This window comes from Momordica charantia (assembly GCF_013281855.1).
Source record: "Momordica charantia cultivar OHB3-1 chromosome 10 unlocalized genomic scaffold, Mcharantia_2.0 BLBB01000010.1, whole genome shotgun sequence".
NCBI classification, from domain to species: domain Eukaryota; kingdom Viridiplantae; phylum Streptophyta; class Magnoliopsida; order Cucurbitales; family Cucurbitaceae; genus Momordica; species Momordica charantia.
This window is the reverse complement of record NW_028275158.1, coordinates 3,799,285-3,826,373: the sequence shown is the minus strand read 5'-3', so window position 1 is coordinate 3,826,373 and position 27,089 is coordinate 3,799,285. Positions and strand designations below refer to the sequence as shown.

Sequence of the window (27,089 nt, the reverse complement as noted above, 5' to 3'; positions counted from 1 at the left end):
ATTTTTACATTCAATTCATGTTTAAGTGGGAAGATTTGATTCATTTGCAAGCCTATGGTAATAACATGCTTTGTTTTGATTTTGGGAGTAGATTTGAGTGAAAGTCTGCGAGGGTGTTAAGCCATTTGCATTTGATTTCAATGAGTTAATGAGATATTTGAGTTTTTAAAAATTATATCCTACCATTGCTTATTCTCTTGATTGTCATTTTGATTCATCTCATAGATGTGTCATTGACTTTACTTGTATTATTAGTTATTGAGAAAGATGAAAAGAGATTAGAAAGGTGATTCAGTATATTGAGTTAAGATATAATTAAGTATTCCATGTTGAAAGAAAAGAGATCTTACAATAGTTTATAATAGACATGAGCTACTCCTCTCATTGTCAATTGGTTTTGAGATGAAACTTCAAAATATTGATATAGGTTAAAATATTATTTTAGTTTCCGTATTTTAATCAATGTATTTTCAAATTCCTGACCTTTAAGAAAGTGATTATATTGGTCTCTTAATTTTATTTTTAATATCTTTTTTAATCATAACTTGAATATGACGCTACACTTAATATATTTATTGAAATGTAACCATGATTTTATTAAAATAATTTGTGTAAAAGTTTTTCACAAAAATAGTAAATTTTTAAAAGTACATGAATGTAACTACAACGATACATTTTAAAAGCACGTGGATTAAAATGAACGAAAATTGAAAGTACATCATCAAAATGAATATTTTAAAAATCAAAATGAACCAAAACTAAAATTACACTAATCGAAATAATATTTTTACTGAATATATATGTGGATTTATTTATTGATCGAGTACATTATGTGTTATCTTTTATATATATATATATATATAGATCATGATCACTTTCTCTTTTTCCCCCTCCTCTCATGATCCTAGGCCATGAATTATATGATGTTACTTTTCTCTCTCTCTCATGATATTATGTCATGAATACATGTTATATCATCATTTCTCTCTAAAATAAAGAAGTCAAAAGAGAGATATGTGTGCATTTTGTAATAATACGCCAACATGAGCATAAACTAATAATTAAGTTATAATTTTTCTTTGGGGAGTTCAATTTTTCATAATACACATATTTGTTGTATTAAAAAACAAGCGGGATGTAAATAATGTATAAGTTTATGATAAATTTTTAGTCAAATATATTTTAGTCTTGATATCTTATTGGATTTGAATTGACATTTGTTACAAAGGAGAGGTACTAGATCTATTATTATACAATAACTAACCACCTTATTAGTATATAAAAATTAACAACCCCATTAAGAAACCCTTTATTTTAAAGTTATTTACTTTATTCATAATTACTACAAGGCCAACAAAAATATAGGGTAGTGGCCAATTTTTATTTTTATTTTTTTTAATAACTCAAAATCGATATCATGCGATTTTGTCAATTGGATCTTTATAACAGAGTATTTCCGAAAAAACCAGGGAGTGAGTATCCCCCATTCGGCAACAAGCCGAGGGTGGTAGCTAGGGTGGGGACCATATTTGGACATCCGTTCTAAAAAATTGCCAATAGTATAACATTTTACATAAATAGCGAAACCAATTTTTAGGAGATTTAAAAAATTTGTGACTTTAACCTTGTCATTCCCTTTCATATTTTTTGTCCCTTCTCGTTTGAAACCAAACACACTTGATTTGAACCAGTTTACCCTTTTCACATTTAAGAGATTTACTTGATTTGATTCTGTATTCCACCAGCTACATATAACTCTCATATTTGAGAGGCGTGTAAATAATATACAAGTATTTACAATAAATAATAAAATGTATTTTAATATTTGATGCAATGACATTTTGTTACCCTAAACCTATTATTATACAATAACTAACCACCTCATTACTATATAAAAATTAACAACCTCACTAAGAATTAGACACCTTTTATTTGGAAGTTCTTTACTTTATTCAATTACTCCAAAGACTACAAGGCCAATAAAATATAATTATTATTTTAAAATTTTAAACATTATTCAAAATTTAAAACTAAAATAAACCTACTAACACGACGAGTATATAATTCAGTAATAAAAATATACATTCCATATACTTTCAAAAAAATCAAAAATAAATTTAAACCAATATATATTTTGTTATTTGTGCGTAAACTCAACAAGCATTATTTTGTTTTTCGTTGGTCGTTAAGTTTTTTATTTGATCATGTTCCTACCTGCGAAAAAATCTATGTTATTTCAATTTTCAATAAACTTCGAAGTTACTAGGATGTATTCAACTCTCTCCATATAGAAATAAACTATATAAAATAGACAAAGGAAAAATTTTAACCCATATTTTGTTCCTTCATACATAAACTCAACATTATTTTATCTTTTATCGGTCATTAATTTTTTTATTTAATGGTATTTCTACGTGAGAGTAAATCTATGTTTCTCTCCACATACAAATAAACATATATGAAATAGATCCAAATGAAACTTAAACCAATATTTTATTCCTCGACAACCAATATTATTTTGTCTTTTATTTGTCATTAATTTTTTTATTTAATCGTGTTTCTACATGAGAGCAAATCTATGTTTCTCACAACATAGAAATAAACATATATGAAATAGACCAAAGCGAAATTTAAACCACTATTTTGTTCCTCGTGCATAAACTCAACCAACCTTATTTTGTCTTTTGTTGGTCATAATTTTTTTTTTGTTTAATCATGTTTCTACCCGAGAGGAAATCTAGATGTTTAAAATTTCAAAATTTTCAACTCTCCCCTCTATATATATATATATATATATATTTATTTATTTATTTATTTTATTGTGATAATGTAGCACCTAACATTTGAAGATGTAAAAGTTCTTGAATTAAAAACCATTAGAGTAAACTCCATGGAAATTTCTTTCAAACACTTGCATCTAAAATTATAAACAAACTAAACAAACTTCATTTCTAATCCAATTTTAACTTCTCCCAAAACTCTTCCATTTATATAATTCAAACCCTTTTGAGAACATAAACCCACCATCATCCCCTTCTCTTCCAAACACAAATCCAAAAACCCATTTCTTTGATTTTCTTTTTTGTTTTAAAAAAAAAAAACTCATTTCTTAAAACCACAAAACTAATTAAATGTCATCCAATCTTCGAGCAAGACCTTCATCCACCGCCGCCGCCGACCCACCACCACCACCTCCTCCGCCGCCGCCGCCAAATGCCGGCCGGAAAATTCTCTCTCAGGCCTTAACCTCCACCGCCTACCTGTCCAACCTCCTCCCCACCGGCACCCTCCTGGCCTTCCAGCTCCTAGTGCCCATCTTCACCCACGGCGGCGCGTGCGACTCTGGCACCGGCGTCACGCGCCCCCTCACCTTCTTCCTCCTCGCCGGGCTCGCCCTCTCATGCTTCCTCGCCTGCTTCACCGACAGCATCACCGTCGCCGGCAAGGTCTACTACGGCGTCGCCACCGCGAAGGGGCTGTGGCTCTTGGACTACCCGGACCCGGACGGCGGAGGGCTGCCTGACCTGAGCAAGAAGAGGCTGAGGATCATCGACGGAGTTCATGCGGCGCTGAGCGTTCTGGTTTTCGGCGTCGTGGCGCTGAGGGACAGGAATGTCGTGAGTTGCCTGTACCCGAATCCGGGGCCGGCGGCGCGTGAGGTTTTGGACATTGTTCCAGTGGCTGTCGGCATGGTCTGTGGGTTCCTGTTTGTGGCTTTTCCGACGAAGAGGCACGGCGTTGGTTTTCCTGTTACGCCGGCGAGTGGATAGACCTGCAGAAACCTCCATTGTTTGACCTTCTTCATCTCTCTCTCTCTTTTTTTTTTTTACATAAATTATCTTTTATAAGGTAATTTTTATCTTCCTTTTTCCATATTTGCTGTGTTTTCGGATAATATTTACGGAAAATAATAATAATAATAATAATAAAACTCTCAATTAAATTACAAATTTAGTCTCTCAATTTTGACTGGCCTAACTACATGTGTCTTGACCTATTGCAGGTTATGTTTAGAAGTAATATATTTTTTTATGAAATGTGTTGAGATATCAATTTTTTTTCATATATCCGTGAGTGTTCGGGTCAGTTTTTGCGCACTGATTTGATGGAACAACCACTTGACCCTACAATATTTGGTGCCGAAAACACATATTAATGACTAATTCTTGAGGTAGGTGGTCATCCCGATTTGAACTCATTCCCTCTTAATTTATATATTTATATTACATTTACCCAACACATCACATCACCTTAACATGATATTAAAGCGAGGTGTTTGTGTTTGAAACTTTGCATTGTTATTTCCTCCCTATTTAAAATAATTTTCACTTTGTTCAACCTTGTTCAATTATCCAAATCCACAAGTGACAGAGAGAGTGTTAAGATATCATAATTTTTCCTACTTAAATATTATTGGTTAAGTATTCATCTTCATACTCAAGCTGACCACTAATAAAAACTCGATAATTATTTAATCATTTTGAGAGATAGAAAAGATATATATCTTATAATTCTCAAAAGAGAACAAAAGGTATAGTTCTACGAAAAAAGGGGAAAAAAGAGAAAAGAAAAAACTCGTAGCTATCTATTAATTCCACTAGTCAAAACTATTGATTTGATCACGGGTACAAATTTAAGATTATAATGGATCATTTAAAAAGTAAAACATAAATCTCAAGACTCTCGACTCTGTATGGATGGCAGATGTTGGAAAAATTAAATTATCCTTCGTCATAAAATTTAAGAACAATCCAAACCAAGGGATCTAAGTATGGAAGAAAATCAAAATCAATGGAGATGTTAGAATTACCCAAAACCATTAGGTAGATTGACCATGAACTATAGTTTAACTCAGACATAATAGGGGCAATTCATATGAAGTAATTATTAAATTAATTCCAACAGTAGAAACTATCAAGCCTTTTTATTTTTGTCTCGATTCCAATGCAGCTTTTCTTACTGTTAACGTCCCCTACTTCTAAATTAAAAGATTTTTTTTTTATAAAGATAACTTGCCTACATCTTTTAAAAAACATACGCTTACTAATAATAATGAAAGAGCTTATTTCTTCGAATATCCTATAAATAAGTTAGAGACATGAATATAGTTTAATAGTTAATGAATATTTACTTCCTACAATATTATAAATTTAAATTACAACCATTATTTATGATATGATAACGGTGGAAAAAGTTAAATGTTAAAATTCAATCAGGGACCTAATTAAAGGTGTGATAGGAAAAATTAAATATATCATATAGATTTATTTTAGTACAACTTTTAATCTTTAAGGTAATTCTCAAATTTATTGTTTATGTATTAGAATTTTCAATTATGTATATATATATATATTTTACAAATCAATTATCTATGTTAAATTTGTTTACCAAATATATCAATAAATCACACTTTTATTAACACTAGTTAGTATCACGTGCATTTGTACGTGGTTATAAACATTTTAATATAATATTTCTAATAATTTAACATATAGAATAAGAACTCAAGAGAACTTTTAAATGTACTAATATTTTGTTTCAAATAAAATATATTTAATATAATATTTCTATCAATTTAACATATAAAATAACAATTCAAGGAGCTTTTAAATGGTACTAATATTTTGTTTCAAATAAAATATATTAATATACAAAACATAAAAGAATGAGTAAATAATTTAAGAAAACACACAAAAAGATTATTGTCATATTCGTTGTCAATTTTTTTTAAAAGAATACAACAATAATCTTTTTGTGTGTTTTCTTAAATTATTTACTCATTTTTTTATCTTTTGTATATTATGTAATAAGGAAGAATGAACCAAAATTAAAGAATTGAAATTTGGGAAAGAAATTGAATACTGTGTACTGCCATGAAATAATTGAAAAAATGTGAGATAAAGAATCACATGGCCAGAAAAATAAAATAAGAACAATAGCAACCAAAAAGTCATATTAAGATAAATAAGAAAACTAATGCTAAAATATAAATCAAACGTGAAAACAACATTAACTAAATATTAAATCAAACTTGAAAACAATATTAACTCAATATTAAAACACGAAGGTATCATAAATATATAACTTAAAAGTAATCCACAAAAAAATTTAAAATAATCTAAAAAAAATAAAAGTTGAAGATAATACGAAGACATAATTTTGTTACGCTACCTCTTAATCGATTAAATATGTTTCTGGATTCTCAAATATTCTTTTGACATGGTTTAGTCTTCATTAATATTTTGAAAATGAGTTTTAGGTCATAGAAGAAGAAAACATAATCTTTCATTTTATAGATTACTTGTTCTGACACCTATACGTGGATAGAAGCATCTGTTCATCAAACGGTTACTTTTCATCGGATTAACTTCTCTCAACACACATTTTCACTCGAACTGTTACAACTCTTTTTGCATTAAACTCCTTGTTTGATCGAATGATCATAATTTTTTTGAATTTGTTATCTCAACAGACACTTTAATTCGAACAGTCGTGTCTCTCGTAGAAATTTGAAGGACAAAATAGATATGTATTTAAAAGTTGTGGGCAAGATGGGGAGGTAAAGATTCTCCTCCATAGTCCCATTTAGATATAGTATAGATATAGATATTTAGACACATAAACATGTCACTCAAATGTTGAAACTCATTTAGTTCATTAGTAGAACTCGACCCCAAATCAATAAAATTTATTTTTTAAAATGACATGTTTACTTATCTAAACATGCAATCAAAACAATAACTTAACGATAGATTAGTTGTTTTAGTTAATAAAGTTGTCGAATCCCCAACCCAATTAAGAATCGAATCAACTTTTATATTATTATTATTTTTCTTTGGACAGAAATCGAATCCACAATTATCAAAAGATATTTTCCATATATTAAAATTAACACGCAGAAAAAACAAAAAAAAAGAGAGAGTATCTGGCTCAGTACGTGGCTCCGTAATTTCCCCTCGCAATCTCAATGTTAGTTTAGCTGTAACACACAGAAACAAGAAGAAAAAAAAAAGCTACAGAAACCAGAGAGAGATTCATATACTTTTTTGATTTGATCCTCGATGTTGATTAACAATCTATAATTTTCTTCACTTTCACAAATCGGTGCCGCAGAAACCTGAACAATGTCTTTGATTTCTCTGCAACTCACCCCCTCCATTTCCCCACCATACCCCCACCGCAATCTCCGCCTTCACAGGCCCCTAAATCTCCGCCTCTCGCCGTCGAAGACCCCCAGATCCGTCGCCGTCCGATCAATTCAAGGAAATGAGGAACACCCATCTCCTCCTCCGTTGCAGAAACCCTCCGGTTTCGACAATTTCCTTTCCACGGCGGCGAGTTTGTACCCTCTCTATGTGACCGGTGGCGGCATTGTTGCTTGCTTGAAACCGTCGAGTTTTTCGTGGTTTGTGCAGGGAGGGCCCGCTTCGTATAGCTTGTCTCTGGGTTTGATTATGTTGGCCATGGGGCTTACTCTGGAGCTCGAGAATTTGTTCAATTTGTTTATGCAGAGGCCCCTTTCAGTGAGCTTTTCTTGAATTCCTCTTGAGTTTTTTCTTGCTACAGACTGTGTTGATTTTTTGGGGGGTTTTCTTGCTGATTTGATGGGTGAAGTTGGGGATTGCTGGTAGTTTTCGTAATGCTTGATGATTATGAGTTTGTTGCTTCGTTTTGATGGTCAGATATTGTTTGGATGTGTTGCCCAGTACACGATTATGCCGGCTGCCGCAGCCCTCATCGGAAAGTTTCTCGGGCTTCCGCCCTCGCTTTCGGTCGGATTGATCTTGCTTGGATGTTGCCCTGGAGGGACTGCCTCCAATGTGGTAATGTCCAGCTCTGTTTCTTATCTGTCCTGTTTTCTCAATGCTGAATCTCATTAGTCTAGTTGCTTGGTTAAATCGTTGTTTGCTAACTTCCTTGAGTGCTTTTAGAAGAAAGAGATTAGTGGGCGAAAATGTATTAATCAGGGAAACTAGTGAGAGAAGGTGTGTAATAAGAGAGTGATTAGTGAGAGTAAATACACGTGTGGAGAGAACTAAGCGAGAGAAAATGTGCTATTAAGAGAACTTGTGTGGAGAAAGGGTGAAAAGGTATGTGTGGAGAGAAGTTAGTGAGAAAAGGTATAGGTAGAGAGGAGTGGGGGTGCAGGCTGAAACCATAAAAACCGACAAAACTAACCGAATCAAGTCAGTTTGAACTATACTTTTTTGGTCGGATTGGTTTTCTAAAGTGTACAACTGAGAATTGTTGGTGGGTTTGGTTTGGATAAGTTTTGTCGGGTTTAGTCGAGTTGGTTTGGTTTGTCAAGTCGGTTCGGCTTTCAAAAAGTGTCTTTTTTCTTTTTGTGCCAAAACTTGACTCGAACCGAATTGAAAGCGTTTACCTTTAAAGAAAGTCGAGGGAGAAAAGTGTGGATCAACCATCAACGGTAAAATGTTAGTAATTGTAAATAACCTATCAATTGCTTTTAAAAATTACTCTTTTTACGAGTGCTTTTGACATTTTTAAAGAGTACTTCTAATCAATCAATAAGGCTTCTAGGAAAAGAAAAAGTTTCACTTTCACTTGTTTGAATGGCACAAGGAATCTTGAGAAGTTGGATCTGAATGATAAACTGCTGTGTTTAAAGACTCATCTCAGCGAAGTATCATGAAAAAGTTTATGAATGCTATCATCGACTGGATTATATTTTTTACTACACATCCTTAATCACAATTAGTTGATTGCTTAAGCTTTCCGTTCACCGTTACTTCAATCCAATAGTATTTCAGGTAACCTTAATTGCTCAAGGCGACGTTCCTTTGTCTATTGTAATGACAGTATGCACAACTCTCGGAGCTGTAATTCTCACTCCCTTCCTGACAAAAACACTAGCAGGAGCCTACGTTCCCATCGATGCTGCAAAGCTCTCTCTCAGTACCCTTCAGGTGAAATTTTGTTCTCATTTGTCGTCGTACTGCTGTGCTTACGCATGACTTTACATTTTGAATCATCATCGTCATCTTCTTTCTTGGCTAGGTGGTGGTAGCTCCTATTCTGTTTGGTTCTTACTTGCAGAAAGTATTTCCTTCGCTAGTGAAATTGGTGATACCATTTGCACCACTTGTTGCTGTATTAACTTCGTCGCTGCTCGCTTGCAGGTTTCGATTTGTTTGTCAATGATCATTGTTTAGCTTTATCATCCAAAACTCGATTAAAAGTCTGTTACTCTTGTCTCGCCCTCCCACACACCTTTTACTGATTCTTTTTGTTGATCAGTGTCTTTTCAGAGAATGTCGTTCGTCTGAAATCGTCAATGGTTAGCGCAACGTTAGCTTCTGATGCATCTCCATGGATTGTTCTAAAAAATATAATATCCGGAGAGTTGGGTGTCGTAATACTTTCGGTGTTTCTATTACACTTTGCTGGTTTCTTTGTCGGGTAAGTTGCATCTCCTCCTCCTTTATCAATAAATATACCGTTGCTCGAATGATAAAGCTTAACGGAAAACTTGACGATACAAGGGTGCGTTTGTTATGCCTCTTAAAATATTAACCAAACTCCACTTTAAAAGGCATGTCAAACACTCACTAACATAAATCACTAGAGATTACTCGAGCGATCAATCAATTCTCATAACCAGAGCTCCAAAACAAACGATACCTTTGCTCCACGAAACCCCATCTTGTTTCTCTAATGCCAATCGTCATTAACTTCTTTTGATTTGCAGCTATATTGCAGCCACCATCGGCGGGTACCGGGAGCGAGAACGGAGAGCTATATCCATCGAGGTACCAGAACCGTCTCGTTCATGTACTGAGTAACGAATCAATATATATTTATGTACGATTAAGAGGGACTGGTTTCGATTCAGGTTGGGATGCAGAATTCATCACTGGGAGTTGTTTTGGCAACCTCACATTTCAGTTCAACAATGGTGGCATTGCCCCCAGCAATGTCAGCTGTGATAATGAACATTATGGGGAGCAGTCTTGGATTTTTTTGGAGACTTATTCAACCTTCTGACAAAGAAGAAACCAGTGCTGCTGCCGCTGCCGCCAAGTGAAAATCTTGTCCTTGATGTATCTATTAGTCTTGTTCCATAAATGAGGAAACTGTATATTAGTTCTTTAAATTCATTGCCAATTTTACTCATTTTTTCTTTTAAACTGTTTTTCAATTAAGTGGAATTGGATAAGTAGAGTGACATGTCTATAAATAATAATGAAATAATATTTTGATTTTTTTTTTACTACTACTATTTTGATTCTTAATTCTGGTACATGTACTCTCAAATCGAATATTCTTATATTTTTGATACATGTACTTTTTGAATTATTTATTTTGATATTTGTACTTTCAAATGGATCATTTTATTTTATTTTATTATTTTATTATATATATATATATATTTTTTCTTTTTGTTTTGTTGAAGAAGGGGCTATTTTAGTCACTATTTAAAACATTTTAACAAAAAAATTTATAAGGAATAAAATCCTTTAATATGGTGTCGGTGTTTAAATTGTGATAAAAAAAGGAAAAAATTTGACTATTTTTAAAAGTAAAGAGACCAAAACGGTATTTAAAGTAAAAGAATTACTATTTTTTAATACAAGATGTAAGATAGGAGATTGAACTCACAACTTTGACGATATATTTCAATTATCGTTGAGTTATCAGAACTCGTCTGGTAACATTTTCGTTTCTTGTTTACAATTTTCTTAAGAAATTTAAACATTTTACCTGCTTCTTATTTCTTATTTTTTTAGATCATTCTCACCGAACAATATTAAAAATAAAGAAACAAAACAGTTACGTTACCATACGGCACTAAATAACTTTAATATTTACTGCTGGGCAAAAAAGATGGTGGTCTGCATTCATCAGAACTCTTGAATTCCCGCCTCCGTTCGGCTTCGATTTACCCTTCCAAATTCGCCATTGAATAGTTTTCTCTTCCTCACACTTGTGAAGGCCAAACACCAGAGCTTCATGGCGCACCGGTAGGCCATCTCTCTCTCTTCGTCTTTGCCGATTCGATTAAGCTTTTGTTTGTTTGTTGCGCTATCACTAGTGATTTCGATCGTATTCTTCGTTGTTTATCTGCCAATTTGATATGTTCTGTGGTTTCTGCTGAGTTTTTAGTAAGAAAATTTAGCCTGCTGCTCAAATTCTTCTATTCTTGCCCATTGAAACGCCCCTTCTCCCTTTCTATTATTTCTTGATCCTTTCAAGATGTTTCCAGTTCCCACGGGTTGATGATTGAAGAGCATTTTCTTTCTATATGAGACTGTTACGAGGTCGTGAAATTGCTGTAACTCGAAGATTCTGCATTTTTTTTTCCTTTGCAGTAGAACCAATTCATTGTCCACCTTCTTCTTCTTCATGAATCTTCGTTGCCTTCGATTATTCGATATTTAGGGGCCCTATTAAGTGTGTCTCGGCTCTTGTCCAATTTAGTTATCCTAGCCCTAATTTTCAGCCATTTCTACACATCCAGAGCTGTCCCCCATTGAAAACAACCATTTATTTTAGTTCTCATTCTCACCAAACAAGATAGGGGCTTAGACGAACAATACAATTTCATTTATGATTCTCCGCAGTACTAGAATCCCTTATCGTTTGAGCCAGACCCGTGGATTTGTTGATGCAAAAGTCAAATGGGTTAGAGATCCGTACCTCGATTTTGCAGTTCAAAGAGAAAAAAACCTCAGACAAGTAATCTCCCTTAAGAATCTAATCGTTTCGAATCCTTCAAAATCTCTTCCACTTTCCTCTGTCTCTTTGTTGAAACAGAACCTCAAAGTTCCCACAACCACTGTCTCTAAATTCTTCCAATTATACCCCTCTGTTTTCACCCAATTCCAGCCTAGTCCTGGCCTCCATCCTCTTGTCAAGCTCACCCCACAAGCTCTAACTCTCCACAAGGAAGAATCGACCATTCATAACTCTCAACCACATAGAGATGATGTCGTGAAGAGGTTAGCGAAACTACTGATGCTCACAGGAGCTGGAAGATTGCCTCTATATGTCATTGAGAGGCTGCAATGGGATCTGGGTCTGCCCTATAAGTTCATTCCAACTCTTCTTGCTGATTATCCTGAATATTTTCAGGTTTGTACTGTGAGAGACTGTTCAACAGGTGAACAAACTCTTGCATTAGAGATTCTTTCTTGGAGGAAAGAGCTTTCAATCTCTGAATTGAAGAGGAGGGAGTGCCCGGATGGCAATGTTTGGAGCAGGAAAGGAAATCACATTGCATTTCCAATGAGTTTGCCACAGGGTTTTGATTTCGAGAAGAAGGTGATGAATTGGGTGGAGGAGTGGCAGCGCCTGCCCTACATTTCGCCCTACGAAAATGCATTCCATCTAGCACCAAATAGCGATCAAGCTGAGAAATGGACAGTGGCAGTTCTTCATGAGCTGCTTTACCTTCTGGTCTCGAAGAAAACCGAAAAAGAGAACATCTTCTGCTTGGGAGAGTATTTGGGGTTCGGTTCTAGGTTCAAGAAGGCCTTAGTTCATCACCCTGGTATCTTTTATGTCTCAAACAAGATTAGAACACAAACTGTGGTTCTTAGGGAAGCTTATAGGAAGGACTTTCTGGTGGAAAAGCACCCTTTGATGGGCATGAGGCATCAGTACATTCACCTAATGAACAAAGTTGTAAGAAGACCTAGACCAGGCATTATATTAGCTTCTTCCAGAGGTAAAAGACAGAATAATCCATATTCCAATAAAGAAGCTCAAGGAAGGATGAAGCAGGACTGAAAGAATCGTCCATGCGAGTGACCGAACTGCAAAATAATGCATGTGATGAATGAACTATACCATAAAAGCCTACGTGAAGTGATATGGTCTGATTGCTATTGAATTTTTTTTTTCTCTTGAAGGTTGTGGTTGCATCCTAAGAGATCATAAGGGAAATTATTTTCTTGCAGAGGCCTAGTTGACATTATGGAGAATGTGAATTCCAGCTACTTAATTACGCAATTGCAGTTGTAGGCATTCTCAAATACCATATAGTTTAAGTTCTAGCTTATTTTCCACATCAGTGAGGAGAATGAATGTGGGAAGCAACGACGAATTAACATGTGCAGAATTTTGGTTAATTATATAAATTAGTAGTCCCTAGTGTTTGGGTTGTTTTTCAATTTCATATATGATGTTTATAACATTTTAATCTGATCTCTTTTATCTCTTATGTGTTTTGTGTTTTCTTTTTCCGATTGAAATTATTTACTCTTACAAAATGTAACAATTTAGCAATAGAATGATGATATGACTGTCAAAATACATTTTATTAACTAAGTTCGCATCAAGAAAACCAAACTTCTTTCCATTTATACGACTTTGACAAATAAGGATATGTTGTTACTAGCAACAAATAGTTAGAAACAACAAAGAAAAACTAGGCCTATATTCATTCTGTCATCCTTTTTGCAAGTGATGATGGTAAGAATTTGACTAATAAAACAAAGATGAAATCGAAATTTTTTAAAAATTAAAGGACAAAATTGATTACAATTATAATATTAATAATGTGCTTTCTTCTCATCTGTCATCCTCCCTCCAAATATTATTTTTTCATGAAAAAAAAGAATGAAATATTACAAAAGAACCCAAAAAAAACCAGTCCATGGGAGCCAAACGAAAATAATAGAATCCAATATAACAAAATCAAACTTAAAGAGTAAGTACAAAAGGCTATGGATATTGAAGTCTAAAGGAAACATAAAACTAAGCAAGAACAAAAACGTCCTCCTAAGATTTCTCAACCCTTCTCAAGATCATCACATCTAGTGAAGTTTTCTTTAAAATACACAACCATATGGTCGTCTCAACAGAAGTTTATAATTCATCATTGGGTAAACTTCCAACATTACAGTTCGGTAAAGTTCCTATTCAGCCAGATCCCACAGGTGACTAAAAAGACACCACAGGTAGAAAGCTACAACAAAAGAGGAAAGAGATTTAAATCAGCAAAAACAGAGGCTAGTTTCTATAGAATTGTTATTATGCAATGAAGAGCTGCTAGTGTAATGCAATCTAAAAGTACATGGTCCACTACCCTGATAATCAAAATTTCCAATGAAATCAGGTAACCCAGCTGAGCTCCGAAACAACACTAGAAAGCCAGGTGAAGAAGAGGCCAGTTCTTGATTGGGAAAGGACCGAGTCATTAACGAGTGCGGCTCATCTTTATCTTTGGCATTGCTTTCTTCATCTGCTTGGCACGGTCTTTTGCCTCCTTCCGTCGAAGAGCCTCAGCACTTAACTTGGCCTCAGCCTCTTCCATCAGTTTCTTCTTCTGTGCCTTCCTCTTCTGCAGGGCTTCTTGCCTGGCATTTTGAAGCTCTCTGTATGCCTCTTGAGCAGCCTTCGACCTGGCAGCTTCGGTTTTTGACCGGGCCTGCATGAGCAACAATTAGAATTTAGAAAAATCGGAACAAAGTTCTTAGGTTGGACTATTGTAAATGAACTTTACCTGAGAACTGAGCTTATAGCGTCCAATGGCATCGATGTAATAGGGTACAAGAGCTACCAGACGAGAAATATCTGCCATGTTATTGGCATCTGGGAGGGCAAACTTGAATAGAAGCATCTTCTTGTGCATGCCCGGAAGCTGATCAGAGAAGTGCATCAAGATGAAATACTTCCCAAATTTCTCAAAAGATTTTTCGCCAAAAACCTGTAGAAATCAACTAAACTTTTAATTTCCACGTTCAGGGAAAAGAAACATACTGAAAGTTTTGGTTATATCTTTCTATCAGAAAATGTTGCCCACCTCAAGATACTTAAAACATTTTCGACGCTTTTCAAAGAATTTTATTATTTATTTCCTGTCCTGATTCCTACCAATAACATGACATAAAGCTGAAATTGTACACCAGAAGCACAAGCACTCTTTATTTGTATTTGCCCTACCTCCAAAACTTTCTTGGTTCGACAAAGAATATGCATCGCTAGGAAAGACCAACGAACAATCAATAAACCCTAAACCCTAAATCCTAGACTTTAAAACGTCTCCAAGATCCCCTAAAGAATATGAAGACAATATTCAATCCCCAACCCAACAAAATCAAGAAAATCCCAAAAGAAACCAAAAAGATGGCAAACATGATCCATGACAAGATACAAGACATTACATATTGTGCAACACCCCATGAACCATTTGCAATCAGGTTTTGGGACGAAGACCTCACCTCACCTAGAAGCCCCCTTTGTTCTAATTCTAATTATTCCAAACTCTTCTATCTTCACACTGGCAGATTTGAGCCTCAATCAGACATCTGCTAGGGCCCTATAGTCTCACTCTATCTCCAACAAACTCGTAACTTTGATGTTCCAGTAGAGAGTCTCAATACCCCACAAATCACTTATTAACTCCTCTTGTTGCTAAAAGCATAAATCAGGGGGAACTGCAACAAAACTGGCTGGCCACAAAAGGCTCCCTCTCTCATGCAAAAAAATATCAAATGAGGCATCCCCAATCGATAAAGGGCACTGCCAAAAAAGTGATATGGTTCTAATCCTCATAAGCACTGCTAGAACTTCTTTGAATAGTGTCAATGGTTTCAACTTTCAAAGCTTCGGAAAAAGGGAGATGCAAACCTCCAAAGATGCCTATAGAATCAAGAGCCCAAACCCAACAATCATTTTCAGCCTAAGAATAAAAATCTAATGAACGTTGAAAGAGCAGAGTGACATAAGTGGTTGTAATAATATCCCTTGATGCAAGCGAACTGATTCATACAACTCAATTCTTCCCATGATCTAACCATAAAATTGATAAACCACATTTCACCACAAGGCAAAGTAAAATAAATAACTGAAGCAAAAAACAGCCAAAATATAAGGAGACCAGCAATACCTGTTAAGTAAAATGTCATTTAACAAGAACAAAACAACACTATGGGAGTCATGTGAAAAAGAGTGACAAAAAGTTACCAACCTGGTCAAGAACGGCCTCTGTGATCAAATCAGCAGCAACTTCCTTCGATTCTGAAATAACACTCAACTCTTCGGGCACCCATTTTCTGCCACTGGGAGGGGTCAAAATCCCAGCAAATCTTTGCAAATCCTTCAAATCCTTTTGCATTCCTTTGGCAGCTTTCTTCCTAGCCACCGCAAAGATAACATGATCCATCGCATCATCGTTCATATAGACCTCGAAGCTAATTTCATCCTTACACGGCACCACCATATTATACAACCTCGAGATCAAATCGTGTCGGCTCTTCAACTCCATTGTTGCCAACAACCCTTGGCAATACCTTCGCCCACTAGCATAGAATTTGAAGACATTCTGTCCCTCTTTCAATAGCAAAGGCGAGTCATCGCCTTCCCCCACACCCAACAGACTAAAGTTCTTCTCGAAAATGGAGTCCTTAGTCGCGAATTTCGCAGCCCACGAGAGCGCGATGTTCTCGTTCTCGCGCTTCCCAGTAAAATAGTTGATCACAAAAATCACCAAGAAAGATCCGCATATGATTTCAATAGTATACGACTTCGGAGCACTCGCAGGAATCGGAATCGGAGAGGTAGGTTTTGGATCAGAGTTGGGATTGGCGGAGGCTGAATCCTCCGCAGATTTGGAGCTCTCTTGCGCCGGTTCTCGTGGCTGTTCAATCGGCAATCCTTCGAATTCGTCCTCGTCCCAGTAATTGAAGGTAGTCGGAGACGGCTTCGGAGAATCGGAGACGGACTGTGGAGATGGAGGATCCGACGGCTCGTCCACCGGATCCTGTGCATCGGAATCGTGATCCTGTGAAGAAATTCCGGCAGGCTGTGGCTCCGACTGTGTAAGAGGAGGGGGACGGAGCGGGAGATGGGTGAGGGGGAGAGAAATTTCGTCATCTTCGAAGTCATCGAGTTCTGGTTCGAATCCTTCGAAGTGGGAATCAGCAACAACATAGGAGTGAGAAAGAGAGGCGAAGAGGAGAGAGAGAAGGAAGAAGGAGATCCAGAGCGAGGTCGGCTTCGCCATGGCTGATTGCTCTCCCCGGCGCCGGAAGGAGTGGGAGAGATAGAGAGAGAGGGAAAAAAAGACGAGTACAAAAGCTCGAAATCTGAACCAGAGATGGTGAAGTGGAGTGGGAAGTCAGCCTCGTCAGTGGGCTGGGCCGACTGGACTTAAAGAAACGGACTCGGCCCATTTAAAATGTGGTTGGGCCGGTTAAATATTAACTTTGGGCTAGATTTAGGCTGACCTTTGTTTTCATTGGACTGGGCCGCTCAACTCAAAGAAACGAGCTCGGCCCAGGCAAAATAGGCTGAACCCGAACAAGTAGATATCCATATTCAATTCAATGTGTGAACAGTTGTAATTATGTAATTAAAAAAAATTATTATTTCGTGCTACAAACAAAAGATGTTTCTTATTCTTGGTAGAAGACGTAAAGAGAAATGCCAAACACTTTCATTTTCTGAATTCCATTTTTTTCTTTTTTTTGAAACAACCTTCCATGCTTTTCAACCACACAAAAGGCCTATCAAAAGAACTTCACGAAATACTAATAAGAACAAAACACAATTAAAACAGACAAACAACGTATATACTCATAAACGAGAGGCAATACAACAACTCATTTATGGAAATAAGTCTCAAACAAACTCTATTAATGTTTGGGAACTAGAACGAACGGTATCACGCTAAGTAATAACATATCTCACTGAAGATATTACAAATAGTATCACATTGCTCTTAAAAAATTTGCTACACACTGACTACGCATCTCCCAGGTGTCTGTAAGAAAAAAAATCATTTCAAATATTAAAGCATATATAAATAATAAAAATAAATGATTACACAATTTTTTAAAGAATAATTAAGGACTCAAATTATAAAGGGAGAAAAAGTACCTGTTTTTAGTTGTTTCCACACCTAAAAAATTTGAAGAATGCATGTCTCCATCTTCTATTGAGTACCAAACTCCCAAATATTCCCCAGAAACCCACAATAAATCCAAACAACATGCTTATCAGAAATTCTCGTCCAAACCATTTCTCTTCATTTTCATTTTCATTTCCATTCCCAATGCTGGGATTTGGAGTGATTTCTGGGAAGCATTTTTCCAGTGGATCTCTACAAAGATGAGAATTGCCTTCATAAGAAGAAGTTGGAAAGGCTTGAAGTTGAGTTCCTGTAGGAATTTTCCCCGAAAGATTATTGTACGACAACTTCAATACTCTCAATCTTGATATTTGAGATAAACTCGATGGAATTGGACCTGACAAATGATTTCTCGACAGATCCAAAGATTCCAATGATTGAAGTTGACCAATTTTGTTGGGAATTTGACCCCTTAGCTCATTTCTGGAGAGATTCAAAGTAATCAAACCAACAAGTTCTGTGATTTCATTGGGAATTTTTCCACTCAAATGATTGCAAGACAAATCAACGCTTCTTTCAAGTTTCATCAACTGTCCTGTGATGAGTCTCTCTTAGCCTTTCCACACCATGAAAAGATCATTCCGATAATAATAAAAATGATAGTGATCATTTTCGTTTGATGTTTGTGCTAAGACATTGAAATTACGGATGCAACTTGGTATGATCCCAGAAACATTATTGGACGAAATGTCCAATACTTGAATATTTGTGAGGTTGCAAAGACTCAAAGGCAAATTCCCACGAAACTTATTCGACTTCAAATTTAGAAAAGTCAAATGTTGTAACTGTGATCCAATCCACGATGGTATTGTTCCAGATAAACTATTATTTCTTGCATCAATCACTTCCAAATTGGTCAAGTTGAACAAATAATGTAACCCTCCTGAGAATTCATTATCTCGTAGAAATAACGAATTCAAACTAAGGAGATTACTCATGGAATGTGGGAGCTCTCCCGAAAAGTAATTACTTGACAAATTTAATACGACTAAACTGAACATCGAATTCCAACAATTTGGGAGTTGTCCTGATAATTTGTTGTTTGAGAGATCAACAATCAATCCAGGAGAGAAGACGGTTTCACATAAGCCATTTAAGTCTGAAAAATCATTACTTGAAAGATCAAGGAATTGTGCTCGAAAAAGAAAGGACGGAATTCGCCCCAGACTTTAAACTGATACCAGATGCTATGTTGAACTCCACAGGCAAATTTGGGATTTCACCCATCATTTTATTCCCACTGAAATCCATGTAATGAAACTTTGTAGACAAATTATTCCAAAACCAATGAGGAATAGTGTCTGAAATCTCAGCATATGAAATGTCAATGGAGGACAAATTTTGAGTTTGAAGCCACTTGGGAAAAAGTGGGCCCAATTTGCAATATCCCACAGAGAGGTAATCCAATTGAAAAGGAGGAACCCAATTAGATTTGAAGCTTAAAATCAAAGAATTATTGAATAGTTCCAAAAATTTCAAATTTGTAAGCTTTGAAAAATGTGCCTCTTTCTCCTTCTAATGAATTTTGGAAAAGATCCAAGTAGTTCAAGTTGGACAATTGTCCCAAAGTTTGAGGGATTTTTCCCCAGTGAATTCAAATGAAGATTTAAGTTCTCCAAGTGAGATAATTGTCCCAAATTTTGGGGAATGTTCCATTCAGCATGTTGTAAGAGAGATCTAATCTTTTCAGAGATGGAAGCGTAGCAAAGTTGGGCAAGACTCCCAAGAAATTGTTTGATGCAAGGTCTAGATATTGTAACGAGTTAAGTACACGACGTGGAAAAGCTCTAAGAAAATCAGATAGCAACCCTCCTATGTTATTGCTAGATAAGTGTAATGAATTTAAACTACGAAGATTTTCTAAAGACTTGAGAGAACTAAAATTAACTTCAGTGGATGTAAGATCGAGAAATACAAGACAAGTCATATTTTCAAAATCATCGAAGTTCAGACCTTTCAGTTTGTTGAATGCAAGATTCAAGTGGACAAGACTAGTAAAGTTAATCAACCATGAGTTATAAATCGAAGAATTGAGTTGATCGTTGGAAGAAAGGTCCAACTCAACTAGAAATCTAGAGAAATTGGTGTATGAAAAATGAGATAGGCCAATAGGTTGTGAAAGGTTACACTGGCTTAAGGACAACCTTTGCAAAAGGGGGAGCTTGTTAATGGCGGTTGCCCAATCATTAGCCAGATGAAAATCAACCGAACTCAAGTCGAGATGTTCTAGAGAAGAAAGACTCGTGAGCCATCTAAAATTGTCATTTAACCAACCATTTGATCCAAGATCAAGAACAGACAATTTTGAAAGGTTCCCAAGATGGGGAGGAATGACACTCGCAAACTGATTATGGGACAGGTTGAGATAATTCAAATTGACAAGAGAACCAATATCCTCAAGAAGAAATTGATCGAAAGAATTATGACTAAGATCTAAGTATTTGAGGTGTGACAATTGAGTTATAGAAGAATCAACCTCACCCATCAAAAACTTATCATCTGAGCCACGAAGATCAATCCCAATGACATGATAATCTCCAGTTTTGTTGCTGCATCGAACACCTCTCCAACTGCAGCAATCATTATTGAGCCAAGAAGAGAGTACATCATGTTCGTCCACGAGGCGTTGCTTGAAGGATAAGAGCGCTTGTCTTTCACTCTCGACACACTTGATATTCTTTGGAACAGATATATTGAGTCCCAAGGCAAGATCTGTGGGTAGTGAAAGAAAAAAGAAGAGAGCGATGGAAGCAAAGGGCCAAATTAGAGTGATGGACATCATTTTGTGGCTGATGTTTGATGACTTGGTAAATTATGTTCCCAAACTCATCAATTTATAATAGAATTAAAACTTTCCCAAACTTTAATTAAAATGTGACATATGACTTATATATTATGACACTTTTACATTTGAAATTTATTTTTCAAATTAATAATCATAATTTCGTGTATAATAAGATGTTTCCTCTAGTATTGTTCAATTTGTCTTTTCAATTTTGTGCCCAAGTTAGTGGCAAAGAAAATAAAATTCTAATTCATTATTATTATTCATTCTTCATTTTCCGAAAAAAATGAATTATAATTACTTTCTAGATCATTTTTAAATTTGAAATAATTGGTTGAAACTTATTCGATTAGAAAAAAAAGAAATAGATAACTTCTAACCTTATTAATATGGTATAAAATATCCAAACTAATCATATTTACGTGCATATTTCAATTTTTAGTTTTTTTTTAATTAATCTAACTAAGGATTAACCCTCCAAATATATATTTCTTTTTTTTTTGTTTAACAATTTATTTGTTTTATTATAACCAACTTCTTGATTCTTTTTTAATGGGATTTATTATTCTATGAATTGTAGACATAATAACTAGGCAAAGGTCAAAGTCATTTAAGTATTAAAATATATATATATATATATATATATATATATATTTTTCATTGCAAAAAGAAAAAATTTGAAAGATTTTACTAATTGTGATTATTATTCGTTCTAAGTGGAGACCATCTAATGAGTCAAGGTCAAAGAAAACCTTATTTTAGATGTCACCATATCTAAATTAACTAAAGTTGGGTCACAAAATTTGTCATAAAAATTCATTTTTCAAATCTTTTTATACTAAAAATATTATATTGTTCTCTGTGATCTAACGAAAACTTTTAACTTTAATAAAAATAACTATATAAAGATAAATTTTCACTATAGATCTAAAATAAATTTGTATCTTGCATAATTTTATGACTGAATACAAAAATCACAAAAAAAAAAAAAAAATTAGAAAAGTCTCGTCATATGGTTGGATTATTCTTTCTTTAATAATGGGCCCGAGAGGAAGAGGAAGATATTATTAAATTTATGACAAATTGCACAAACCATCCCTAAAGTATGATGGTTGTTACAATCACACCTTCAAACTTTGAATGGTAAATTAAACCCTCAAACTTTCATAGGGTTAAAAAATTACGCCCCTCAACTTTCAATTTAAAAAATTTACCCAAAAAAAAAAAAAAAACACTTCATTTGTTTTCACTCTCCCCTCTTGCTGGTTCCTCTTCACCATCACCGGCAAATATTGAGGCCAAGAGAGATGGGTATTTTGTGTTCTGCGAGGAGGAAATGGATTCAGTCTGAAATCTGGAGCATAATTATTCCAATATTGAACGTATTTACCGTAATTTTTTTACTTGAGAATGAAATCGAACTGAGTATGAAATTAGGAGTATAAAACCATCATAATCGAAGCTTCAAAGCAAAATCCATTATAGAAAACTTCAAAATAAAACGAACCAACCACTAGCAGAAGAGGCGAGAAGGAATTCAGAAATTTTGTCTTCTAAGTAATTTGTACATGGAAATCAAAATCCAGAAATTATTTGCGTTAAATGGGGGGATGAGTCGCATATTATTCTTCTAGTTTCGTGAAGTTCAGTGAGTGCACGAGGAAAAGCCCGTCTTCTCCCATCCTCTCTTCGAATGCCAAAATCTGTACCGCATAGTTATTCTCTAGATTTCGATTACCCATCTCTCTTGGCCTCAATACTTACGGGTGATTGTGACGATGAAGAGAAACCAGCAAATTTTCTCGAGAGGGAGGGAGAACAAGGAGAAGAGAAAAGGTAGGAAGAGAGAGAGGAGAGTAAAAATAATTTTAACTTTTTTTTTTTTTTATTTTAAAAGTTTAGTTTTTTGAATTCGAAATTTTAGGGTGCAATTTGTTACTCTACAAAAGTTTTGAGGGAGTAATTTTTAAAATTAAAGTTTGAGGGTGCAATTTTTTACTTGTAAAAGTTGAAGGATTTAATTTTTACAATTAAAAGTTTGGGGTGTAATTGTAACAATTATCTTACTTTAGGGATGATTTATACAATTTATCCTTAAATTTATAAGTTTACGCAAAAACCAGCATATAGCTCCCAGTAATTAATATATATATATATATATATATTTATTTATTTTTTTGAAGAAACAATAATAAATATTTGGAAGAATGAAAAGTATTATAACATGGATATACAAATGTAATTATTACAAGTCTTTCAATTATATCAAGGGGAGACCTAAGGTCAAAGTCTATTTTAGGTGTCACCATCTAAATTAATTCAAGTCATTGGTTACAAAAACGGTCATAAGAATTCATTTTATGAACCTTTTTATACTCACAAATATCATTTTTGGTTACTTTTCTGAATTTGTTTTATTTAATGTTCATATGAATTCTTTTGTTATGGTCTTTAAAATTTTAATTAATTTGGCTAAGAGGGTATTTTTTTAATTTAACCCAGGATTAGAAAAACTTTAATTTTATAGTAGAAATGTTTTGGCCCTGTATGTACAAGCTTAATAATTTAAATTAATTATTTTGACATTCTTCTCTCTCTTTTTGCCCCAATTTATCCCTAGATTCTTCTTCTTTTTTGGGCTTTGTGGATGAGCCATTTTCGTTTTGCAAACAACAAATTAGAAAGAATTTCAATTTACAAAATAATGAGATCGACTCGAACTTGGATCTTTGGTATCAAAGTGTATATTTGTATTACTTGGTAAAGAAAGTACGAACTTAATGTTAGACATAATTTATTCGAGTGCAGCCCCATATTTTTAATTAGTTGGATAATTAATTTTGGACTAATAAAAATGTGAAGCTCATAACAGGTAAGTTAAATTAAATATCAGCTCCCTAGTTCCTAAAACTATTTATTGATAATTTTTTGTAGAAATATCCTTTTTAGTGGGAAAGTAAAAAATTGAAAAGGCAATCAATTAATAATTCGGTCTAAGAGGGAAAAATAACCCAAATTTGATAGCGACTTTGCTATGTATATGTTCCATGTTGGGTTTCTCATATTAATGAATGAAAACTTTAGGTCATAGCGAGCTAAGGATATGAAACTTACGATAGAGGTTAACCCTCTTTGTTAGATTTTAAAATAATTCATTATTTTTTAGAATAGAAAATAACATACATATAATTAGCATAGGTAGGTATGTAAATATATCTCACGTTAAAAAGATCATAAGAGACTTAATAAAAGTTTATAACAGAACTAAATACTCTTCGTACCGACAATTGATTTTGAGATGTAACCGATGAATATTAATAAAGTAATTTGGAAAAACAAAACAACCTTCGAATGATACATAGGGGTTGCTTTGAAACTGGTGAGACTTTTCATTTCTTTTGTGACAAATTTTAAATATATTACAAAGAAATATGGATTGATATGAGATCAAGAGGCAAATAAAACAAATAGACCTACCAAAAAGATATCGAAGAACATTAAAAATAAGAAATAAGGACTCAAATTATAAATGGAGAAAAAGTACCTGTTTTTAGTTGGTTTCCACACCTAACAAATTTGAAGTATGCATGTCTCCATCTTCTATTGAGTACAAAACTCCCAAATATTCCCCAAAAACCCACAATAAATCTAAACGCCATGCTGATCAGAAATTCTCGTCCAAATAATTTGTCTTCATCTTCATTTTCATTCTCAACATGAACATTGTTTATGTTTGGCTCTTGGCTGATTTCTTCGAAGCATTTTTTCAGTGGATCTCCGCAAAGATAAGGGTTGCCTTCATAAGAAGGAGTTGAGAAACCTTGAAGCTGAGTCCCCGTAGGAATTTTTCCTGAAAGGTTATTGTATGACAAATCCAATACTCCCAACCTTGATACTTGAGATAAACTAGATGGAATTGGACCAAACAAATGATTTCTTGATACATCCAAGGAATCCAATGATTGAAGCTGGCCAATTTTGTCGGGAATTTGACCTGTTAATTCATTCCTCGAGAGATTCAAATTAATCAAACCAACAAGCTCTGTGATTTCATTAGGAATTTTCCCACTCAAATGATTGCAAGATAAATCGATGCTCCTTTCAAGTTTCATTGTTTCTTTTGTAATGAGTCTCTCTTCACCTTTCCACATCATGACAAGATCATTCCGATGATAATAAAAATTGTCATAGTCATTTTTGTATGATGTTTGTGCCAAGAAATTGAAATTAAGGATGCAAGTTGGTATGCTCCCTGAAACATTATTGGATGAAATATCCAATACTTTAATTTGTTCGAGGTTGCAGAGACCTCCTAAGTTTCCGTGGAAGTGATTCGACTTCAAATTTAGAAAAGTCAAATTTGGTAACTTCGATCCAATCCACGATGGTATTGTTCCAGATAAATTATTATTCATTGCATCAACGACTTCCAAATTTGTCAAGTTGAACAAAAAAGGTAACCCTCCCGAGAACTTATTGTTGCGTAAAACTAAGGATATCATGTCAATAAGATTACCGATGGAGTGTGGAATGTGTCCAGAAAAATAATTGTTAGACAAATTTAATATGCCTAAATTGAGCATGGAATCCCAACAATCAGGGAGTTGTCCTGATAATTGGTTGTCAGAGAGATCCAATGTCCATAAAGGAGAGTCGATGATTTCACATCAGCCACTTAAGTCTGAGAGATCATTAATTGAAAGATGGAGGAATTCTGCTTGAAAAAGAAAGGCAGGAATTCGCCCCACGAATTTGTTCGACCCTGAATAGATAAGAGGTGCACTTTTGAACTTGAGTGACAAATTTGGAATTTCACCCATCATTTTATTCCCATAAAGATTCAGAACATCCAATTCCGGAGACAAGTTATTCCAAAACCAATGAGGAATGATGTCTGAAATTCCAGCAAATGAAATATCAATCTTAGAGAAATTTTGGGTTCGAAGCCACCTCGGAAAAAGTGGGCCCAACTTGCAGTGTCCCAAACAGATTGAATACAATTGAAAAGAAGGAACCCAATCCGTCTTGAAGTTTAAATTCAAAGGATTATTAGATAGATACAATCCTTTTAAATTTGTAAGCTTTGAAAAATGAGCTTCTGAAACTTCACCCTCCAATGAATTAGAACCAAGATGTAAGAACTCCAAGTTTGATAATTTTCCCAAATTTTGGGGAATTGGGGAATTGTTCCATTCAACATGTTGTGAGATAGTACTAAATGTTTCAAAGATGGAAGCATGGTAAAATTTGGCAAGAATCCACAAAATTGGTTACGTCCAAGGCTTAAATACTGTAACGAGTTAAGTACACGAGGGTGGAGGGCTTTTAGAAAATCAAATAGCAATCCTCCTATACTATTGCCATATAAGTATAATGAATTTAAATTACGAAGACGCTCAAAGGATTTGAGAGAATCAAAATTAACTTTAGTGAAACTAAGATCGAGACATAAGAAAAGTCATATTTCCAAAATCATCAAAGTTCAAACCTCCTAGATTGTTGTATGCAAGATTCAAATGGGCAATATTAGTAAAGTTGGTCAACCACGAGTGATAAATCGAAGAATTCAGATCATAATTGGACGAAAGGTCCAACTCAACTAGAAATCTAGAGAAATTGGTGTATTAATAAGATGGCAAAACCGGTGGTGAAAGGTTACAACGACTTAGTGACACACTTTGTAAAAGAGGAAGTTTGTTAATGACACCTACCCAGTCATTGGCACCACTAAAGTCTCCTCCACTCAAGTCAAGATGTTATAGAGAAGAAAGACCGGAGAGCCATCTAAGGTTACCAACATTTAACCAATTTTTTGATCCAAGATCGAGAACAGACAATTTTGAAAGGTTCCCAAGTTGGGGAGGAATAATGACACTTACAAACTGACGATTATAGGATAGGTTGAGATAATTCAAATTGACAAGAGAACCAATATCTTCAAAGAGAATCCGATCGAATTTATTATAACTAAGATCTAAGTATTTGAGGTTTGACAATTGAGTCAAGGAAGAACAACCAACCTTATCCTTCAAATACTTATCATCCGAGCCACGAAGATCAATCCCAATGACATGATGACCTTCAGTTTCGTTGCTGCATCGAACAGCACTCCAATTGCAGCAATCATTATTGAGCCAAGAAGAGAGTATACCATATTCATCCATGAGGCGTTGCTTGAAGGATAAGAGCACTTGTCTTTCACTCTCGACACACGTGATATTCTCTCCCACAGATGGGCTGAATCGTCCAAGGCCAACATTTATAAGATATCTCCTTCAGTACTTTTCATTTAGGCTTTTCAATTTTGAATTTTGAGTAGGTGTTAGGGGCCAAGGAAAATAAATCTATATATGTCATCATTATCACTATTTTGTAATTGAATATAAAATTTACCAAAAAATTAAATAAAAGTCTGGTCACATGATTTCC

The 27,089-nt window shown here is 34.7% G+C and overlaps 6 protein-coding genes, 1 non-coding gene and 1 pseudogene across 8 annotated transcripts; 4 read left to right on the top strand and 4 right to left on the bottom strand.

Moving 5' to 3' along the window:
• The first annotated feature begins 2,874 nt into the window (after positions 1–2,874).
• LOC148208416 (transmembrane protein, putative (DUF679)) lies at positions 2,875–3,950 on the top strand. Its single transcript, XM_088118982.1, has one exon. The coding sequence runs from the start codon at positions 3,132–3,134 to the stop codon at positions 3,768–3,770; it is 639 nt and encodes a 212-aa protein (XP_087975108.1). The 5' UTR covers positions 2,875–3,131; the 3' UTR covers positions 3,771–3,950.
• A 2,999-nt stretch (positions 3,951–6,949) lies between these two features.
• Positions 6,950–10,231, top strand: LOC111008522 (putative sodium/metabolite cotransporter BASS1, chloroplastic). 2 transcript variants are annotated; one of them, XM_022281262.2, is made up of 7 exons: positions 6,950–7,523; positions 7,707–7,823; positions 8,772–8,927; positions 9,019–9,140; positions 9,259–9,420; positions 9,710–9,770; positions 9,854–10,231. In XM_022281262.2, exons 1-7 carry the CDS (start codon positions 7,125–7,127, stop codon positions 10,043–10,045), a joined length of 1,209 nt encoding a protein of 402 aa, XP_022136954.1. In that variant the 5' UTR covers positions 6,950–7,124; the 3' UTR covers positions 10,046–10,231. The 2 variants fall into 2 exon arrangements, with proteins under 2 accessions (XP_022136954.1, XP_022136953.1); XM_022281261.1 differs by having other exon boundaries at positions 6,953–7,523; positions 7,683–7,823.
• A 579-nt stretch (positions 10,232–10,810) lies between these two features.
• LOC111008095 (uncharacterized) lies at positions 10,811–13,183 on the top strand. The gene is made up of 2 exons (XR_015788515.1): positions 10,811–10,982; positions 12,921–13,183. It is a non-coding gene; the product is annotated as an uncharacterized LOC111008095 (transcript).
• On the top strand, positions 10,982–13,183 carry LOC148208415 (Ubiquitin carboxyl-terminal hydrolase family protein). Its single transcript, XM_088119083.1, has one exon. The coding sequence runs from the start codon at positions 11,569–11,571 to the stop codon at positions 12,748–12,750; it is 1,182 nt and encodes a 393-aa protein (XP_087975209.1). The 5' UTR covers positions 10,982–11,568; the 3' UTR covers positions 12,751–13,183.
• A 628-nt stretch (positions 13,184–13,811) lies between these two features.
• On the bottom strand, positions 13,812–17,055 carry LOC111008227 (uncharacterized protein At5g49945). Its single transcript, XM_022280861.2, has 3 exons — positions 15,935–17,055; positions 14,468–14,671; positions 13,812–14,392 (listed from the first exon to the last, which is right to left on the bottom strand). Exons 1-3 carry the CDS (start codon positions 16,967–16,969, stop codon positions 14,162–14,164), a joined length of 1,470 nt encoding a protein of 489 aa, XP_022136553.1. The 5' UTR covers positions 16,970–17,055; the 3' UTR covers positions 13,812–14,161.
• A 330-nt stretch (positions 17,056–17,385) lies between these two features.
• Positions 17,386–19,391, bottom strand: LOC111008228 (receptor-like protein EIX2). Its single transcript, XM_088119085.1, has 2 exons — positions 17,845–19,391; positions 17,386–17,728 (listed from the first exon to the last, which is right to left on the bottom strand). The coding sequence occupies exon 1, from the start codon at positions 18,400–18,402 to the stop codon at positions 17,851–17,853; it is 552 nt and encodes a 183-aa protein (XP_087975211.1). The 5' UTR covers positions 18,403–19,391; the 3' UTR covers positions 17,386–17,728; positions 17,845–17,850.
• On the bottom strand, positions 19,342–20,749 carry LOC148208414 (receptor-like protein EIX1). Its single transcript, XM_088119084.1, has one exon. The coding sequence runs from the start codon at positions 20,655–20,657 to the stop codon at positions 19,482–19,484; it is 1,176 nt and encodes a 391-aa protein (XP_087975210.1). The 5' UTR covers positions 20,658–20,749; the 3' UTR covers positions 19,342–19,481.
• A 989-nt stretch (positions 20,750–21,738) lies between these two features.
• On the bottom strand, positions 21,739–26,824 carry LOC111008229 (receptor-like protein EIX2; annotated as a pseudogene).
• Between the last annotated feature and the right edge of the window lie 265 nt (positions 26,825–27,089).

Bases quoted from the DNA above. Each gene is read 5' to 3' on its own strand.
- LOC148208416 (XM_088118982.1), top strand. From the start codon at position 3,132: ATGTCATCCAATCTTCGAGCAAGACCTTCATCCACCGCCGCCGCCGAC.
- LOC111008522 (XM_022281261.1), top strand. From the start codon at position 7,125: ATGTCTTTGATTTCTCTGCAACTCACCCCCTCCATTTCCCCACCATAC. The intron at 8,928-9,018 runs GTGAAATTTTGT...TTTCTTGGCTAG, and splicing joins TCTCTCTCAGTACCCTTCAG to GTGGTGGTAGCTCCTATTCT. The intron at 9,141-9,258 runs GTTTCGATTTGT...TTTGTTGATCAG, and splicing joins TCGTCGCTGCTCGCTTGCAG to TGTCTTTTCAGAGAATGTCG.
- LOC148208415 (XM_088119083.1), top strand. From the start codon at position 11,569: ATGATTCTCCGCAGTACTAGAATCCCTTATCGTTTGAGCCAGACCCGT.
- LOC111008227 (XM_022280861.2), bottom strand. From the start codon at position 16,969: ATGGCGAAGCCGACCTCGCTCTGGATCTCCTTCTTCCTTCTCTCTCTC. The intron at 14,672-15,934 runs GTTGGTAACTTT...TGATTTCTACAG, and splicing joins CAGAGGCCGTTCTTGACCAG to GTTTTTGGCGAAAAATCTTT. The intron at 14,393-14,467 runs GTAAAGTTCATT...TTGCTCATGCAG, and splicing joins GCTATAAGCTCAGTTCTCAG to GCCCGGTCAAAAACCGAAGC.
- LOC111008228 (XM_088119085.1), bottom strand. From the start codon at position 18,402: ATGAAACTTGAAAGAAGCGTTGATTTGTCTTGCAATCATTTGAGTGGA.
- LOC148208414 (XM_088119084.1), bottom strand. From the start codon at position 20,657: ATGATGTCCATCACTCTAATTTGGCCCTTTGCTTCCATCGCTCTCTTC.